This window comes from Trachypithecus francoisi, unplaced genomic scaffold (genome assembly GCF_009764315.1).
Source record: "Trachypithecus francoisi isolate TF-2019V2 unplaced genomic scaffold, Tfra_2.0 Lachesis_group8, whole genome shotgun sequence".
NCBI lineage: Eukaryota > Metazoa > Chordata > Mammalia > Primates > Cercopithecidae > Trachypithecus > Trachypithecus francoisi.
The window spans coordinates 109,476,228-109,496,098 of NW_022681473.1; the positions used below are offsets into that span (position 1 = coordinate 109,476,228).

General features: G+C 46.3%; 1 protein-coding gene and 1 long non-coding RNA gene across 2 annotated transcripts in view; one reads left to right on the forward strand and one right to left on the reverse strand.

Annotated features, from left to right (window-relative positions):
• LOC117079799 (tubulin-specific chaperone cofactor E-like protein) overlaps positions 1-19,871 on the forward strand; it is a 168,285-nt gene that overhangs the window by 101,155 nt on the left and 47,259 nt on the right. The window contains exons 14-17 of the mRNA XM_033203855.1: positions 6,383-6,953; positions 8,841-9,433; positions 10,718-11,291; positions 18,499-19,100. Of these exons, the coding sequence (XP_033059746.1) occupies positions 6,383-6,953; positions 8,841-9,433; positions 10,718-11,291; positions 18,499-19,100 (2,340 nt within the window). The remainder of the gene's footprint in view (positions 1-6,382; positions 6,954-8,840; positions 9,434-10,717; positions 11,292-18,498; positions 19,101-19,871) is intronic.
• LOC117079800 lies at positions 325-19,496 on the reverse strand. Its single transcript, XR_004435621.1, has 3 exons — positions 19,487-19,496; positions 17,326-17,345; positions 325-442 (listed from the first exon to the last, which is right to left on the reverse strand). It is a non-coding gene; the product is annotated as an uncharacterized LOC117079800 (long non-coding RNA).

Sequence of the window (19,871 nt, forward strand, 5' to 3'; positions counted from 1 at the left end):
AGGGACATCAACAAAAAAGAGAAAGCAAAGAGCTACTAGCAATTACTCAATTTGTGCAGGCCCCAATTTTCATAATGTTAATCAAGACCTTGTTGCAAAAACCGTGTATTTATTCAAGCTGTAATAACCAAGACCACAAGGGGTTGATTGCTGCAACCCCATGCAATCCTTAATCCCCATGCATGGAGGTCATTACAGAGATTACAAACTAGAACTGATGCCAATGCAGGGATTTCTTTTTTTTTTTTGAAAAATGTGTTGTAGTTTTAATTGATGTAGCACGTCCAACAAAAGGCAGGGCCAGGGAACTAATTCCACTCTTTCTGGCTCTGCCTTTCCCAGGTCTGTGCAGTTTATCAGTCTCATAATGAGGAAAGTGAGCTATTACTGTGGTTGAAATGCCACTGTGCTTGCTATTTGGTTAGTCTCTGTAGGGACAACTCTGTATATCAAATCAAGGCTAAGAGTTCAGATACAGAAGTTTGGAGATTTTCCCTTTTAAATTTATATTGTGCTGTTGAGCACTATACTTATCCTTGTAGATAGATGCTGGCATTTCAAGCTAGAAAAATTTTTCACTAGCTTCCCTCCACTTTCCTGTATTTGGGGATGATGTGTATGATATCAGTAGTTGAAAAATAAAGCTTCATGCTTTATTCCTATTTTGTATTTTGATTACAATTCTTTTTCATTCTCAGTCAGATTTTTTTTTTTTTTAGAAGGAAAGGGACACCGTCATTTCTTTCAGGCCTAGCAGCTCTGCTAATTTTGTGTGGCTCTGTTCCATCGTCCAAGCATAGGGCACGGATTCCTCAATTTTCTGTAGCGACAGGGAGATGTGGATATGAATGTAAATGTTGCAGAAAGAAAAGGTTATGTGACTCCAACTGCAAGCTAACAATGGCTTCCTTTTCCTTTTGCCAAATGGTTTCCAAGCGTCTCTGAATACACCTGCCCTGCTGGGGAGAGTGGCTTGGTGGATGGCAGAGTCCTGACCCAGGGTGATGTGGGGACAGGCAGGGAGAGGGCTGGGAAGCAGGAAGGAGCCTGAGATGCTGGGAGCAGCTGACTTCTTCAGCCACGCTGTGCCAGGCTAGAAATGACCACTAAGATCTGTTCTTCCAAAACACAGACCCCCTCCTCCAGCACTGTCTTCATACGCTGGGATTAGGAGCTGAGTTCTCTACATGGATTTTCCCCCATTGAACTGTTCTCAAATAACAAAATAAACAGTTTAGGATTAGATATACCAGTGGGACCAAAGAAAGCCAGCATAAGTAAAAATCCATCTAGAAGAAGCATCTCCTTCTAGCTAATATCAGTTCTCATCTTTCTTCCCCACATGAACACCAGTAGTTTAGGGTGCTCCAGTGAAAAGGGAACCAAGGCCAAGCAGCCCATGGCGATGAGCAGCTTGAGCTCTGGGGCTGGACCTGTTCAAATCCCTACGCCACCACCGCCAGCTGAGTGGCCTGTTTGAGCTCCGTTTTCTTTGTCTGTGAGACAGGGCCCTCTAGGAGGTAGGGCTCCTGGGCCGTAGCTGGCCCTGGCGGCCTCTCCTCAGCACTGGTATACAGGCAGCAGAGAGAAGTGGAGAGAACCTGGCTTTGGAGCTCGACTAGGAGGAGTCAGGCTCTGTCACTTGCAAGTCACACCAGCCCCGATCCTCAATTTTCTCATCTGTGAAAGGAGAAAATGATAAGGACCTCCTAAGACTGTTATGAGAATTAAATAGAATAACCACAGGGCAATGTCCAGTACAAAGTCTGGCACACAGTACGTGCTCGGTGCATGCTGGCTCCCTATGACCATTCCCATGGAACTTTCTTTCAGTTCCAAGACCTATGCCTCTGTGACTGCACTTCTGTCTCCTCCCCCTGCCCCCACCTACATCCTGGGAGAGGTACTGTGGAAGAGGGAAATGGCCAGAACGCAGGCAGAAGAAAAGCAAGCAAACAGGCGAGGCTTATCAGCTGTCTGCTAACCATAGGTTGAGGACAGGGTCAGAGGAATGAAGCAAGGAATTACACCTGGGGACAAGAGTTCTCTGGGATCTCCTGCTCTAAGCACTGTGGGACGCAAGGACAATGACTCTATGGTGAGAGTGAAAGGGGGTGCAATAAATGAACACTTATGCCAGAAAAAAAAGGTATGAACTGGAACATTGCTGACACCCACAGTCACCCAGGTGTCAGGTTAGCCTGAGTGTGACAAGAACAGAGGCAGGGAAACTGGGGTCCTGGGGGTTGTGATGGTGGGGGGACTGTAGAGATATCCAGAGCCAGCCTACCCCATGGCTTCTGCTTTGGGACACAATAAGACTGTGCCCCTTGTTAGCAGGAGCTTAAGTAAGAGCAGAGGAGCCCACTCAGCAGTTGACGTATTTGACATTCATAATTATACCAACATTGGGGAAGATTTCCCCTTCCACTTACCAGCACAGAACAATGGATAAGTGTTCAGCACTCTTACTAGCTGACCTTCCCTATAATGTGGCTCTTCTCTCCCTTTTCTCTTACAGTAGGAAAAACCATATTGTAGGCAAGGTCAGCTAGTAAGATTTGGCTAACCCTCTACCTAGGAGATAAGAATAAATTAATCAAGTCCTTGGTTTTTCTTTCTACTTCTAGTTCTCTGCAGGATGGTTTATTTCTCAAGCTTATTTTCTTATTTCCTTCCTCCATTGCTATGATCTAAATATCTGTGTCCCCTCAAAATTGATACATTGAAATTCTAACTCCTAAGGCGATGGTATAAGGAGGTGGGATCTTGAGGAGGTGATTAGGTCATGAGGGTGGAGCCCTTATGAATGGGATTAGTGCTCTTAGGAGGCCAGAGGGAGCTAATTTCTTCTTTCACCACATGCGAACACAGCTGGAAAGTGCCATTTATGAACCAGAAAGTGGGCTCTCGACAGTCAATGAATCTGTTAGCCTCCTGACCTTAGACTTCCCAGCCTCCAGAACTGTGAGAAATAAATTTCAGTTGTTTATAAGCTACCCAGTTTGTGGTATTTTGTTCTAGCAGCCCAAACAGATTAAAACAGAAGATTGGTACCAGGAGTGGGGTGCTACTGTAATAAATACCTAAAAATGTGGTAGCAGTCTGGGCACAGTGGCTCACACCTATAATCCCACCACTTTGGGAGGCCAAGGAGGGCAGATTGCTTGAGCTCAGGAGTTCAAGACCAGCCTGGGCAGCATGGTGAAAGCCTGTCTCTCCAAAAAAAAAAAAAAAAAAATATATATATATATAGAGAGAGAGAGAGAGAGAGAGCGAGAGAGAGAGAGAGAGAGCCAAAATAGCCAGGTGTTGTGGCGTGCACCTGTAGTCCCAGCTACTCAGGAGGCTGAGGTGGGAGAATCACTGGAGCCAGGGAGGTTGAGGCTGCAGTGAGCCATGTTTGTGCCACTGTACTCCAGCCTGGGAGACAGAGCAAGACCGTATCTCAAAAAAAAAAAAAAAAAGTGCTAGCAGCTTTGGGTAATTGGTAGAGACTGGAAGAGTTTTGAAGTACATTCTAGCAAAAGCCTACATTGTAGTGAATGGACCATTAAGGGTGATTTTGGTGAGGACCAACTACTAATCCATAGAGACAGAGAGATGCATGTGGCATCTGCCATGGTAAATGTTGGAAGGGATACTCAAACCACCATCTCATCTCCCAGACAACTCAGAAAGTAGCTACAATGATGACAGATAAGACCCTTGTTTTTCTCATGTGCCAGAAATCAGTGTGGGTCCAGGACACCCTGGAAAGTTTATGTGCACTTAGAGTCAAGCCCATTGAGGGCTGTTCTAAGACAAGTCATTCCATCCTAGCCCATGAGGATGAGTGTCTATAGGTGCTAGGCATGGTAAGTGGTGAAAAAGAAAATTAACTCTCTCTTTGAAGCTTATCAAGCCACTTACTCACCCATACTGGATGCCTGGGGCTCACTCTTGATTCTTCCCTCATTTCTCATGCCCCATTGCAAAACCATCACATCCAGCTGTGTATGTTCTATAAGCTCATCCCTCCCTCTCATGTCTGCAGCTAGTTTAGGCTCTCATCCTCACCTCCCTGGACTCCTGCAGCAGTTGCCTGTCTGGCTTTTCTGTTTCTAATCTCAACTTCCTTCAATAAGTTCTTCATGCTAGCCAGAAGGGGCTTTCTAAAACACAAATCTGATGATGTCATTCCCTTGCTTAAGAGCCTTCAGGGGCTCTCCCTACAGAATAGATATCCAACTTTTGTTTTGTTTTTAACATTGGCTTAAAAGGCCCTCCAAGATCTGTTCTCAGCACAGAAGCCAGAGCGATTCTTTTAAAGCTGAAGTCAGATCATTCCGACCCTTTGCTTTAAACACTCCCTGGGCTGTCCGTCTTGCTCAGAGCCAAAGCCAAAGTCTTTACAATGGCCGACAGGCCCTGCTCATTCTGGCTGCTCTTCTCACTCTGACGTCATCTGTTGCTGCCCTCTCCTGCTGTCTCTCTCCAGCCACACTGTCCCCTACACCCCTTGTAATCCTGGGAGCACCCAGGTATGCTCCCAACCTAGGGCTGCTGTTCCCTCCTCAAGAACCAGTCTCACCCCAGATAACCACATGGCTTGCTTCCTTATCTCAGATGTCTCCTTCCCAAGGAGGTCTTACCTAACCACCCTATTTAAAATTAGAAACCCTTTTCCTTAGCACTATTTATTTATTTATTTATTTTATTATACTTTATGTTCTAGGGTACATGTGTACAACATGCAGGTTTGTTACATATGTATACATGTGCCATGTTGGTGTGCTGCACCCATTAACTCGTCATTTATATTAGGTATATCTCCTAATGCTATCCCTCCCCCCTCCCCTCACCCCACAACAGGCCCCAGTGTGTGATGATCCCCTTTCTGTGTCCAGGTGTTCTCATTGTTCAGTTGCCACCTATGAGTGAGAACATGCAGTGTTTGGTTTTCTGTTCTTGCAATAGTTTGCTGAGAATGATGGTTTCCAGCTGCATCCATGTCCCTACAAAGGACACAAACTCATCCTTTTTTATGGCTGCATAGTATTCCATGGTGTATATGTGCCACATCTTCTTAATCCAGTCTGTCACAGATGGACATTTGGGTTGATTCCAAGTCTTTGCTATTGTGAATAGTGCCGCAATAAACGTACGTGCCTTAGCACTTTTTTAAAAAGTATTTCCTGCTCTTTATTTTTCTGCATTAACACTCATCTGACATAAACGTTTTACTCATTTATTTTGCTTGTTGTTGGTCTCCCTAGCTAAAATATAAGTTCCATGAGGCAGAGATTTTTGTTCATTTCACTTGCTGCTAATCCCCAATTCTTAGAACAGTACTAGGTACACAGAAAGGCCTAAATACATACTTGTAGAATGAATGGACCTTGCCTGTACCTCCAGCCTCATTTTCAGCCATCTCTTCCCTCTGTAGTCCAGTAACACCTCAGTGTCTGCCCCCCAACCCCACCAGCTGTTCCTCACCCTCCTGCCTCTGCTCTCTTGTCTTAGATTTCTCTACCCTTCCCCGACTCTTCCTTTGGCCACTTCTGTTTATCTTTAAAGACCCAGGTTAGACTTAACTGCCTCTAAAAACTTTACATGATTCCCCTACGCTGGATTCAACGTTCATTTACTGCTCTCCCATTGTATCCTCTATCGACTCACAGTTAAAGAGTGTGCTGTAAGTATCGATGCACGTCCCTCTTCTTCAGCAGACTGAGGGCTCCTTGAGGGGCAGGGGCAATTATGTTTTTTAACCCTTTACATCTCAGTTCCTGACATAGTGCTTGGTACCTAGCAGGTGTTTAAATGTGTTGTTGAATGGTTACATGACATAGTTCTGATACAAGGAAGTTATAGAGTACAACACTTGGAGAAGACTACATCAGGACAGGCTCAAAGCTAAATGGTGTCCAGCAGTGGACCCAGCACACACTCGAGCTGAGAGTGGGGTCGGGAGGACTAAAGGCAGGAAGGGGGTCCTGGGAAATGCATGACTTAAGCTGAGACTTAAAGAATGGATATTTAGAGGAATGCAGAGGAAAAGGGAGGTGACAGGTCTTTGAAGAAAAGATTTGAAGCTAGCCAAGAGCCAGCCAGGAAAGGCTGACAACCAGACAGTCCCCAGAGGAGTCTGTAGCAGCACTCGGTATGCCACAGCAACCACAGCCCATATACACAGTGCTTGGGCTGGCCCACAAGCAGCTCTCTCCATTTTCCCCCGGGCCTTTGTCTTAACCAGAGGGAAGCCCACTGGAGCCTGGACCATTTAGGTGGCCATTCTTTCTGGAGTATTGAGTTGCTTTGCCTTCCTTTCCTGATCTCTGCTGGAACCCAGTGCCCGGGCGCCTGCTCACCTGCCTTTCACTATTACTGTTGTTGGCAGGTTAATGACCTAGTGACTTCTTTGCCCGTCACCTTAGACTTGGGGACAGTGAAAATCTACCAGAGTGGCATGTCTACTGCCGTGGAAACAGATTTTGGGCTCTTAGTGACTTTTGATGGCCAGCACTACGCCTCCATTTCCATCCCAGGCTCCTATATAAACTCCACCTGTGGACTCTGTGGAAACTATAATAAAAACCCACTGGATGACTTCCTCCGCCCGGATGGCAGGCCGGCCATGTCTGTCCTGGATCTGGGAGAGAGCTGGCGTGTGTACCACGCGGACTGGAAGTGCGACTCCGGCTGCGTGGACAACTGCACCCAATGTGACGCTGCCACTGAAGCCCTCTACTTTGGCTCTGACTACTGCGGCTTCCTCAACAAGACAGATGGGCCCCTGTGGGAGTGTGGCACTGTCGTGGACCCCACTGCTTTTGTGCATAGCTGCGTGTATGACCTGTGCAGTGTGAGGGACAATGGCACGCTCCTCTGCCAAGCCATCCAGGCCTACGCTCTTGTGTGCCAAGCCCTTGGCATTCCAATTGGAGACTGGCGAACCCAGACTGGGTGTGGTAAGCTGGCATCCCATCCCCATGACAGGTCTCTTTTGTGTAGGGGGCAGGGATAGGCTTTGGGGGCTCCTCCAAATGTCCTTGTTAAGACTTGTGACCCAAGAATGAAGGGGAGGTTGAAATTGCACAAATTACAAAGAACGAATTGTGAAAGGATCTTTACTTTTGCCCCCACCTAATACCACAGCCAGGAAACAAGAACCCATTGATGAACATGCCTGGTTTGTAAACATGGAAGGCATGGCAGGAAGTCCCATAGCAGGGGATGGCAGCTCCAGAGTTGAGTGAGGAGGTGGGGTGTCCAGAGGGGGAGGTGGCTACTTTTTAGGCTATTGAGTTAATGCAGCTGTGGGCCTGGGTCATCAAAACTAGCCCTTGGGAAAACAGCTCACCTCCCACATGGAACCTGCAGCAATTGTTCCTTGGCACTTTCTTCTCCACTGTTAGACCCTTTAGGGTTTTTGCCCTGCTGCTACTGCAGATGAGCAGTACAGCATATGAGTAAAGAAGCCCTTTTTCTTAAATGTTAGGAGTGGTTAGGAAAAGCCCCAACTTTGAGGGAAATCCTGGCTCTTTTGAATTACACTTTTGGATTAAGCATTTTGTACCATTTAGTTGTCTCATTATTTTTTCCTTGTATCCCACTTAAATATTTATTTCTTTTGCTAGTTATACACAGTTTAAAAACAAATGGATTTCGTTTCCTTCTTAGTCCTTGGTTTTCTCCATATGAGTAAATAGAAAATTGTAATCCATGCATTTGAGAGTACTAGAGAGGTGAGAAGATGTAAAGGTTTCTTTAAGTTCCAAGGCTAGAGGGAGAATTCTTCCTATCAGTATAAGTTGGAGTCACGTAAACCATCATGTATCAGATTCAATTCTTAAGAGTTTTGGTCAAACTACAATACAAGCAACTGTATTCTTGCTGTGTGACTGACCAGCCTCTCTTATGACCAGAGCATCCATATTTGGATTCAAGTTGAGATTGAATATGGCTTCTCTTTATCCTTATATAAGCCAAGAGCATCCAAATTATCTAACTCAAATGTTACAATGGCTACAGATAGATATTTTCTAGTGTCACTACTTTCCCATCCTCTACATTTCTCTTTCTTTTCTCTCTCTTATTCTGGTGCAATGGACTCTATTTAATTCAGAGAGCTAGTTTACTAGGCCCCTGAGCCCCTGCTTGTTGGATTCAACCAGACTCAAACATTTATGTAGGCCCAGATGTTATTAAAGCAAGAACCGAAGATTTCTGAGGCAAGAAGGGCCTTTAGAAGACATCTTGCCTAGTCTCCTGGAGAAATAGCCACACAAATTCTTTGAATTTGTGGGGTTCTTTCTTATTTTTAATATCTCAGGGAATTATCCCCACAATCTTCCTTGGTCACACTTAGGTCTTTTAAGTACCTCCCTGTTAGAAATTTCACGTTTTCAAATTACTCCTCTAATGGTTACATTTTTCATTTCTCCTGAAAATTGGATTAATTTCCTTCTAAGAATGGGCCATGCTCTTTAAAATCAGATCAATTTATATGTCCATCAGTGGAAGCTCTTAAAACATCTCGATAGTGTGGATCACCAAATAATAAACCTATATTGGGTAATCAGTAGTCTAGAAAGGATGGCATCCTGAAAGTTTAATTTTAGTCAAGATGATCAAATTCCAATAGAAGTTCACAGTCCAATCACGCTGCTCAGTAGTTATTAGGAGAGTCATTGAGCTGGGTTTTACAGATACAACCTCAATTCTCTCTTCCCCAAGTGGCCGCTTGACCCTCACTCTAGGAACTAAATGATCCAGGAGGAGTGTTAAGATTCTGGCCGGTTGGCATTCGGGGTCCATTTACCTTGTTATCGGCTCTCTTCCTTTCCCCGCATCAGTGTCCACGGTGCAGTGCCCGAGCTTCAGCCACTACTCCGTGTGCACCAGCAGCTGCCCCGACACGTGCTCCGACCTGACGGCCTCGCAGAACTGCGCCACGCCGTGCACGGAGGGCTGCGAGTGCAACCAGGGCTTCGTCCTCAGCACCAGCCAGTGCGTCCCGCTACACAAGTGCGGCTGCGACTTCGATGGCCACTACTACACCATGGGGGAGTTCTTCTGGGCCACGGCCAATTGCACGGTGCAGTGCCTGTGCGAGGAGGGTGGGGACATCTACTGCTTCAACAAGACCTGCAGCAGCGGGGAGGTGTGCGCCGTGGAGGACGGCTACCAGGGCTGCTTCCCTAAGCGGGAGACCGTGTGCCTGCTCAGCCAGAACGAGGTGCTGCACACCTTTGATGGCGCCGCCTACACCTTCCCCTCCGAGTTCTCCTACACACTCCTGAAGACCTGCCCTGAGCGCCCAGAGTACTTGGAAATCGACATCAATAAGAAGAAGCCCGATTCAGGACCTGCTTGGCTGCGGGGACTTCGGATCCTGGTGGCCAACCAGGAGGTCAAGATAGGAGGTATTGGGGCTTCCGAAGTCAAGGTAAGGCTCCTTGCTCCTTTGGAGGGGTTCCTGGTACATCTAGCCAGGAGGAGGAGCTCGCCATCCTCTTCAGGCTTGCCTTTCTGCCTCTGCTATGAGTGGATTTTGGGAAGAAGATGGCTGCAAACAGGAGTGTTTTCTAATGATCTGCACCAAATAAGACTTATCAGGTGGAGAAATGGCATGCAGCTGGGATTTCTCCAATTAGACAGAGCAGGACCAGCTCTCCAGAATAGCAAATACTTACAGAACACTTACTATGTGCCAAGCACTATTCTAAGTCCCTTATAAGCAGTATCACACTTCATCTTATGATCCTCGTTTTACAGATGGGAAAGCTGAGGAGCAGACAGGCTAAGTAACTTCCACAGGCACACATAACCGTGAAGGGGGATTCACACCCGCCTGGCTGGCTCCAGAATCTGTGCTCTTAACCCTTGCACCCTACTAACTCCCCTACCTGTATATGCCAGTCTATGTGGGATGATGTAAGGGGTGACTCCCACCCCTCTGACCTGCTCTGAAAAACCCATCATTAGGTGCCCAGACTCATAGATCATTAGCTCTAGAAGGCATCCTGAGAATTATCGAGTGCAGCTCCTGATTTCACATGAAGATACTAAGACGGTAAGTGAAGGTCCCACAGCTAATTGTTGCAGAACTGGGATGCAACATGCATTGTATGTCACCTGAAATCTAGTTTGGAAAACAAAAGCCAACACAGTACTGCCCAAGGAGATAATAAAATACATATCCACAAACTGGAAGGGATGTGTTTTTATTCCCATTGCCACACTGGCAGAGATTTATTTGTTAATAGACTAGTAGGAAATAGACAGGTGAATGGACACCTAGATCATTAGAGATATCCTATGTGCCCTGGAGGAGCTGGGACACAGGAAAAGTAAGACTGGAAGAGAAAAGGAGCCAGAAAGGCAAGAAAGGAGGGGAATTGTTTTGAAAGGTACCAAAACAGAGATGTCAGGCAGCAGGAGGGAGCCACGTATCTAACGCGGTTTTTGCTCACACTTCACTTTAGTTTGTTATGGGCTAGCTTTGAGTCCAGAACACAAATATAAACAGCAAATGGGTCTAATCATGGGAATCCAAAAAGAAATAAAGAAGCCCATAACAAATCGGTTGGTTTCTTTGTGGGTTCCATCAGCTTCTTGACCTCTCTCAAAAGGCTAGCAATAGGGCAGACCATGTCTTTATCCCACAGCCTAGGAAATGGGGAGTCCTCTGGGTGTCCCTGGAATTGATAAGAATGATTTGATTTTTCAGTTGAATGGTCAGGAAGTGGAATTGCCTTTCTTCCATCCTTCTGGGAAGCTGGAAATTTATCGAAACAAAAACAGTACGACAGTGGAGTCCAGGGGCGTGGTGACTGTCCAGTACTCAGACGTAGGTCTGTTGTACATCCGGCTGTCCACCACGTACTTCAACTGCACGGGGGGCTTGTGTGGCTTCTTCAACGCCAACGTCAGTGACGAGTTCTGTCTCCCCAATGGCAAGTGCACGGACAACCTGGCAGTGTTCCTGGAAAGCTGGACAACTTTTGAGGAGATCTGCAATGGGGAGTGTGGGGACCTGCTGAAGGCCTGCAACAATGACTCCGAGCTGCTCAAGTTTTATCGAAGCCGCTCCAGGTGCGGCATCATCAACGACCCCTCCAACAGCTCCTTCCTGGAGTGCCATGGGGTGGTGAACGTCACTGCCTACTACCGCACCTGCCTCTTCCGCCTGTGCCAGAGTGGGGGCAATGAGTCAGAGCTCTGTGACTCTGTGGCCCGGTATGCAAGCGCCTGCAAGAATGCCGATGTGGAGGTGGGGCCCTGGCGGACCTATGACTTCTGCCGTAAGTTGGGGTTGGATTCTGGGAGAGGCTTTCTTTTTTTTTTGGTGACGGAGTCTCGCTCTGTCGCCCAGGCTGGAATGCAGTGGCACGATCTCGGCTCACTGCAAGCTCCGCCTCCTGGGTTCACGCCATTCTCCCGCCTCAGCCTCCAAGTAGCTGGGACTACAGGCGCCCGCCACCAGGCCCGGCTAGTTTTTTGTATTTTTAGTAGAGACGGCGTTTCACCGTGTTAGCCAGGATGGTCTTGATCTCCTGACCTCGTGAACCACCCGCCTCGGGCCTCCCAAAGTGCTGGGATTACAGGCTTGAGCCACCACGCCCGGCCCCTGGGAGAGGCTTTCTAGGTGGGAAATAGATGCCATACTGGTCCTGAGACTTCCCTTCCAGGTGGGACTGAGCCCAAGGGCGATGTTAATGACTGTGTATACCTGCCCTAGTCTGATGCGTCCTCCCAAAGACTCATCACCCCAAACCAGATAGCTTCTCATCTTTACTTTTGTTCCTAACTGCACAGTACTTCTTCACTGTAGAACAATTAGCCATCCTATTTACATGTGGTTTTATCTAGCAGAGGGTAGAGGCACCATGTCAAAGGACTCTGTAGGTGCCTTCTCCCTTGGCAAAGAAGAGCCGCATTCATTTCAATAGGAAGTGATCAGCTAGGGCGCCTTTAGGGCATAGAGATTAGCAGGCTCCCCAGGGCAAACCTGACAATGGGTATTAAGAGAGTCCTGTGTTACTGGCTTTTAATTTTGTCCCAAGAGTATCTGACTCCTCTCAACAAGGCAGTGGAAAGTACTAGTAGTAATGAGAATACTTACTGGGAAGGCCTGATATATAACACCCTTGGTTACTGGGGAGGCTAGAGGGAGGAGTAACATGGTAAAAGGCAGAGCCCACTTCTGGAACTAGAACTACCTCATCTGACCTTCAGCACACATCCCTCTCCCGCCATGAAGGTGGGACCCGCACCAAAGCCAAAGCCACTATTAAGATTCCATCCCTGATGGCTGTTTATCTGTCCTTCATTTTTAGTCAGCAAAAGTATTTTTTAATTTGAAATCATTTTAGACTTACAGAAAAGTTGCAGGAATAATACAAAGTCTACCATTCGCTCAGATTCCCTAATCGTTAACATTTTAACACATTTTCTTTCTAATTTTGTCTCTAAAAATATTCTCACTCTTTTTCTAAACCACTTGAGAGCAAGTTGCTGTCATGATGCCTGTTTGTACCTAAATATTTCAGTGTGTTTCCTAAGAATAAGAACATTTATATGACCATAACATAATCATTAAAATCAGGATATTGCCATTGATACAATACTATTATGTAATCTGAAGACCATGTTCATATTTTGTTAGTGGTTCCAATAATGTCTTTTATAGCCAAAACAAAAACCAAAAAAACCCTGGAGTCCAATCCACGTTCACATGTTGCATCTTATTATGATGTCTCTATGGGCGCCTTTAATCTGGAGTAGGTCCTCAGTCTTCGACGTTCATTGTCTGAGTGTTTTTGAAGAGTGCAGACCAGTTATTTTGCAGACTGTTTCTCAGTTTGAGTTGGCTTATATTTCTTCCTGGTTACATTGAAATTATGCATTTTTGACAGGAATACCACAAAAGCAATGATGTGTCTTCTCAATGTGTCATATCTGGAGGCCTCTGATGTTGGTTTGTCCCGTTACACTAAGCATGATAGATTCGATCGCTTGCCAAAGGTAGTGTCTGTCAGATTTCTCCATTGAAAGTTACTGTTTTTTACCATATAATTAATACATATTTTTCAGGGAGATACTTTAAATTTGGGTAGCTGTTCTATTCCTCAAGCTTTCATACACTAGATTTAGCATCCAGTGATGATTTTTGCCTGAATCATTTATTATTGTCTGTGAAATGGCTATTTTTTTCTAATTCAATGGCTTCTGCATTTATTAGTTGGCATTCTACTGTAAAGAGATGTCTTTTTTACCCATTTATTTATTTTTGTTTATTTAGATGAGTATGAACTCATGGATTCCTACTTAACCGATTGTATCTGTTATCATAATTTGTTTTTATGCTCAAATTGTTCCATATACGGCCAGTGGGAGTCCCTTCCAGCAGTGGTTTCTGTTGACATTTGCATCATCATTCGTTGCTTTCCACAAGGCACGATGTATTCAGGGCTCATTTTGCACTTTCTCCGCTCCAGCCTTGGATTAGCCATTTCTCCAAGGATCTTTGGTTCCTTCTAGCAGAGCACAGTATTGAGGAGATAGGATCTGAGTGTAAGGTGTGCCCACTTCTTCCTAGAATGTCATTGATTCTAGCATTCCCTAGTGAAGAGAGTGAGGAAATGCATGTATTGCCTATACACACCCTCCGTGCACATTTTTATGTAGCTAGATATGTCGCTTTCTCTTTTTATCTATCTCTGTCTCTATCTCACCATGAGTTCACACTGAACCTACAATTTCAGCCCAATACCACAGAGTTTTCTAGTTTTCCTTTTTTTTTTTTTTGAGATGGAGTCTCACCCTGTCACCCAGGCTGGAGTGCGGTGGCATGATCTCGGCTCACTGCAACCGCCGCCTCCCAGGTTCAAGGGATTCTCCTGCTTGAGCCTCCCGAGTAGCTGGGATTATAGGTGCCTGCCATTGCAGCTGGCTAATTTTTTTTTTTTTTTTTGTATTTTTAGTAGAGATGGGGTTTTACCATCTTGGCCAGGTGGTCTTGAACTCCTGACCTCCTGATCCACCCACCTTTGTCTCCCAAAATGCTGAGATTACAGGCGTGAGCCACCGCGCCTGGCCAGTTTTCCATTTTTTAGTTTCTTTTATCTGAGAGTGAGAAACCTAGCCCACTGTATTTCCTCCTAAGTTTGTTTATTTTCTTAGCTTCTTATTTTGAAATAATTTCAAAGCTACATAAGAGAACACCTGTATACCCATTGTCCAGATTAACCTATTGATAACATTTGTTCATTTGTTTTATCATTCCCTCCCTTTCCCTGTCTCTTCCTTCCTCCCTCCGTGCCCTTCATGTGACAGTGAGTTGCAGACTTCATGCCTCGTTACCCCTAAAACTTCAGTATGTATTTCCTTAGAGTAGGGGCATTTACGTACATAACCACAGTGCCGTTTGTTTTCAACCTTAGGAAACTTAACATTGCTACAGTAATTTAACATCCATATTCCAATTTTGTCAGTTGACTGAGCAATGTTCTTTACAGCTCTTTTGGGGTGCCAGGGTGGGGCACTCAGTACAGACCTAGTTTAGAGTCACACATTGCATTTCATTGTCATATCTCTTTAGTCTCTTTTAATCTGGAACAATGACTTAGTTTTCTTTGTCTTTTCTGATATGGGCATTTTTGAAGAACACAGCCTCCCTGCTTTTTGAAACAGAATGGCCCTCCATAAACAGAATGACCCTCCATTGGGGTTGATGTTCCATCCTGAGGAGCTTCAGCTGTGCATCTCCACTTAGCCTTCCGGGCAGGTGCCATGTGGTTTTTCTCATGGAATCACAGCACACACAGAAGCACGATCTTGTCCAGCCTCCCCACATTGGTGATGTGCACGTTGATTCCCTGGTCAAGGTGTTGTCAAATGTCTCTGCTGTAGAGTCACTATGAGCTTTCCCTTGCAACCTGTGGGGAGATACTTTAAGACTGTGCAAATATCCTGTCAGTCTGTCTGTCTATCTCTCTATCAGTCATCTTATCAATCTGGACATGGATGCCTGTTTTTTCCAGTGGTCTATATTTCATCTTCCATGTATTAATTATTTTTGGTGTTAAAATTGCTCTGGATTGGCCTGTAGGAGCTCCTTCAAGCTGGTTCCTGTGTCCCTTTGGCATGCCTCTGTCTTTTTTTTTTTTTTTTTTGAGCACTTTCTTCCTTTTGGCATAACAAGGTGCTTCACGCTCATCTTTTAATCTTCCCTGCCCCGTGCTGGAATCTGCATGACTCTAGGAAGCCTTGCTGAGTGGGGAATGTTGTTAGAAACCAAGATGTAAGGGAGGTGTCCCCATTGCTCTTGGGGTGTCTTTGCTTTGCCTCTAGGTCCTTTCAACAGACAGAGCTGAAAACCAACACACACACCACACAGCACACACACAACACACACACACACACACACACACACACACACACACACATCTTTTTAACTCTATGATTCCTGACCTTGGGAAATCCAAGGAGTGTGTGGAGAGCTTAGTGGTTGTCATCTCAGAGAAGGGCAGTTGTATCCCTGGTGAGCCCCAGAGAGGGACCTAATAGCAGATGCCGTGAGAGCCTCCACGGTTCCTGTTGGCCACCACATCCGGTGGGGCCTTATCATACTTTCCCAAAGCTTTTTCATCCACCTCCCTATATCCTCTTTTGTCCTGTCTCCAGCTTATCCAACACGATCTCTGTTTCTGCTCCCACACTGAGTCTCCCAGTTGTATTTCGTTCATGCTACAGGATTGCCGAGTCTCCCCCATACCAAATCTGTTCTGTTGCCAGGCCATTTCAGTGCGGTCCTTTCAGACTGCTAACTCCTACCTGGCAGGGGATGTTTCTGAGTTGTTTTTGTGCTGCACGGAGCACAGTTTGGTGACGTCGTGTGTGCCAAGTTAGCAGGGTGTGATGGTGATATTCCCTGTTTCCCTGCGTGTGACAGCTACTGAGAAGAGCTTCTCACTATCCCTCATCTGGGCCAGCAAACCTGGAGGAAGTTCTTATCAGTATCTTTTTTAGGGAAGATGTGGGCAGAAGCAGTCACATGGAACATGGCTTTCTTGGGCTGAGGGCCGGGGCTCCTACTTAAGATGTCACCCAGGATATCTCATCTAGATCTTGTGTACATGGATCTGGTGAGAAGGACTGGATAGTGCCCACTTGATTCATCAGGCCTCCAAGTACTAAGGGATTAATCTGGTCGGAGTCTTGCAGAGTGGGGATCGAACTGGACGACAGCTGTGGATCAGGAACACAATCTTCTTTGAACCTAGAGACAGACAACTGCTGCCTCTGTGTTCAGATATTTTTAACTGGCCCTCCTGTTGGCAGAGCCAGGCTGCCCAATTAAATAATTTCACAGAGGCATTCCAGGGCCTAGGGGAAGTTTTATTACTCGACGTCTGTATGTTCCAGACTTTCAGACAAATTCAGACAACACAATAAGTCATAAAGTGGGAGCCATTTAAATAAGTCATGTTATTTGCTATCACCATAAATCTGCAGTCAGTGTTAGAACATTCATAATTTAGAGACAAATGTGAAAATCCCTCTATACAGACATATATAATCAGTGCTGAACTAGCCTTCAACTCCGAAGCCGTATGGTATTGTAGTCAATGGGAGTGGAGATAGTCCTCTAGCCCAGAGGAAAAAATGATTGACTTTCAGCCCACAGTGCAGAACTGTTGTATCGGTACTTGTGGGCAGAGCTATTATTGCCATGCAATTTATTTCTCTGTAATGTCCTCTGTGTCCTTGGATTGTAAAACAGTATTAAGGAGTGACGGTATGTATATGAGCCAAAGAAAGTTTTAAAGGTGAGATCTTATTTTCCCAGAGGATGATGGGGACCTCCGCCGATCTTTAGATTGCACAAACTTGTAGGAGGCTTCTCCTGTGCTCCTGAGTTCTGTCCCTGCCCCTGGTAAATTGTGACCCATTAAAGTAATAGTGAAAGATGGGAAGTACGCCCATGACACAGTGAGTATCCCGTGCTGTTATCATTTTATGTGCCTTTTTTTTTTTTTTTTTTCACACGGAGTCTCGCTCTGTCACCCAGGTGGAGTACAGTGGCGCAATCTCTGTTCCCTGCAACCTCCACCTCCCAGGTTCAAGCAATTCTAGTGCCTCAGCCTCCCGAGTAGCTTGGATTACAGGCATGTGCCACCACGCCTGGCTAATTTTTTTTGTATTGTTAGTAGAGACTGGGTTTCACCATGTTGGCCAGGCTGTCTTGAACTCCTGACCTCAGGTGATCCGCCTACCTCAGCCTCCTAAAGTGCTGGGATTACAGTTGTGTGCTGTGCTTTTTGACCAAGAGACTTATCTTTCAAGGAAGGCTTCTGGGAAGATGGGCAATTTGAAGTGAGACTTGAAGAATGGATGGGATTTAGCTTTGTGGGTGGGGGGCTGTCCAGGAAGGTGACAGCGCATGAACAAAGGGGCTGCAGAGTGATGACCTCCTTTGCAGAGAATGATGAGGAGGTGGACGAGGCCAGAGGGCACCAAGAACAGAGAAATGAAAGACAAAAGGAGAGACTACAAGCCAATCTGCAGAGTAAAAATACCTACATATAGCCTGTCTGTGTAACAGAAGGAGGTGCAAAGAGGAGAAAGGGCATACCATTGATGGAGACCCTCTTGATAGATTAGATTATTAACCCTCAAAACAACCGTGCTAGCTAAATGTGGTTCATACTTAATGAAAGAGGAAACAGAAGCCCTGAAGACATGAAATAACATCCCAGAGTTAAGTTAGCAGCATCCACAGGTCTCTGTGGTCCCAAAACATACAATAATCCCTCTCCAGAGTCTGAGTCAGTGGACCCAGATTAAATCTCACTCTGGCACTTACTAGTTAGATTAAGTTAAATCATCAAACTTCAGTTTCCTCACCTGTAAGATAAGAGTAATAAGATTTCCCTTACTTTCCAGGTTGTTGAGATAAGGTACTCAAAAGTGCCTAGGACAGTGTCTGGCATGTAGCAGATGCTCAGTTGTGGGTCTCAGACTCAAAGTCTTCTACATGGAAAGCTAGGTGCCCTAGCAGAGTGTGTGAATGAAGGGGTGCCACTGGAACTTGGATCTCCCAAATGAGGATGAGTACAGTTTACTGTACTGTGCACATAAGACCACACACACAGATACAGAGGCACACACATGCAGTCACACACATACACACTCACACGCACACACACGTGCACATGCACACTCACATGCATGCACAGATGTGTGCACACACGCATGCACTCTCACACATCCATGCACACACAATGCACTCATGCACACACATGCAATCACATGTGCATGCACTCATACATGCATGCACACACACTAACACACATGCATGCACAAACGCATGCATGCACACACACACATGCACTCACACACATGCATGCACACACACACATGCACTCACACACATGCATGCACACACTCTTCTGTCTCTGACTTTTGTCCTTTTCTCAAACCCGTCTTCTTCTTGACTGCCTGCAGCGCTGGAGTGCCCAGAGAACAGCCACTTTGAGGAGTGTATAACATGTACAGAGACCTGTGAGACCCTTGCCCTGGGCCCCATCTGCGTGGATAGTTGCTCTGAGGGATGTCAGTGTGATGAGGGCTATGCTCTACTGGGCAGCCAGTGTGTCACGCGGAGTGAATGTGGCTGCAACTTTGAGGGGCACCAACTTGTCACCAATGAGACCTTCTGGGTGGACCTGGACTGCCAGATCTTCTGCTATTGCAATGGCACAGACAACAGTGTCCACTGTGAGACCGTGCCCTGCAAGGATGATGAGTACTGCATGGAGGAGGGCGGCCTGTACTACTGCCAAGCCCGCACTGACGCCTCCTGCATCGTCTCAGGCTATGGCCACTACCTCACCTTTGATGGCTTCCCCTTTGACTTCCAGACCAGCTGCCCGCTCATCCTGTGTACCACAGGAAGCAGGCCGAGCTCAGACTCTTTCCCCAAGTTTGTTGTCACAGCCAAGAATGAGGACCGGGACCCGTCACTGGCCTTGTGGGTTAAGCAGGTGGATGTGACCGTGTTTGGCTACAGTATCGTGATCCACCGAGCCTACAAGCACACTGTGCTGGTGAGTAGTCATGGGGTCCCCTCAAGAGGTGAGTCGTGGAGACATCAGGATGGGGTCAGCAAGCCAGGCTGCAGTTGAATCAGGCAGGTCCGGAATCCAAAGAAAATCATAGTATATTAAAGCAGAGAGAGGCCCTAGAGATTTTCGGTCACTTCATCTTACAGAGAAGGAAACAGAGGCTCAGAGAAAAAAATGATTTGCCCAAGTCACAGACACCAAGGTAGGAGGCAGAGCCAGCTCTGGAAGTGGGCCTTTCATGTGGCAGCGGAGTATGTTGGAGAGACCACAGACCGGGGTTAGCATCCCTGCTTGGTGGCTGCTGTGTGACTTCAGGCAGTCACTTAACCTCCTAGCTTGGTCACTCCACCTGTAAAAGAAATGCCTACCTTGTACAGACTAGGCCTCCCTAACTGATGCTATTGTCCTCATCCACCCACTTCCCTTTTTTGAGATCAGGGTGATATTTGCCTGTTCTGGCCTCCCTCCATCTCTCCTGGTCTTCCGTTTGGCACCCACAGGATCTGTAAGTTCACACATTTGGAGGACTCGTGGCTCTCCTACAATCCCTTTACTCACTTAGGCTTCAACTCCCTCTTTCTAAGCTTCCCACCCTTTTCACCCAAAGAGCACTTCCTTGACCACGAAGACAGGGGCAGTGGGGCTGAGGAGCTCTGCGCACTCCTCATCTGGCCTGCAGACATCAGTCCCAGCCACAGGCCCAGCCATTCTTTCTCCAGGGTCCTGCTCTGCACATGACTTGAAATGCTAAGA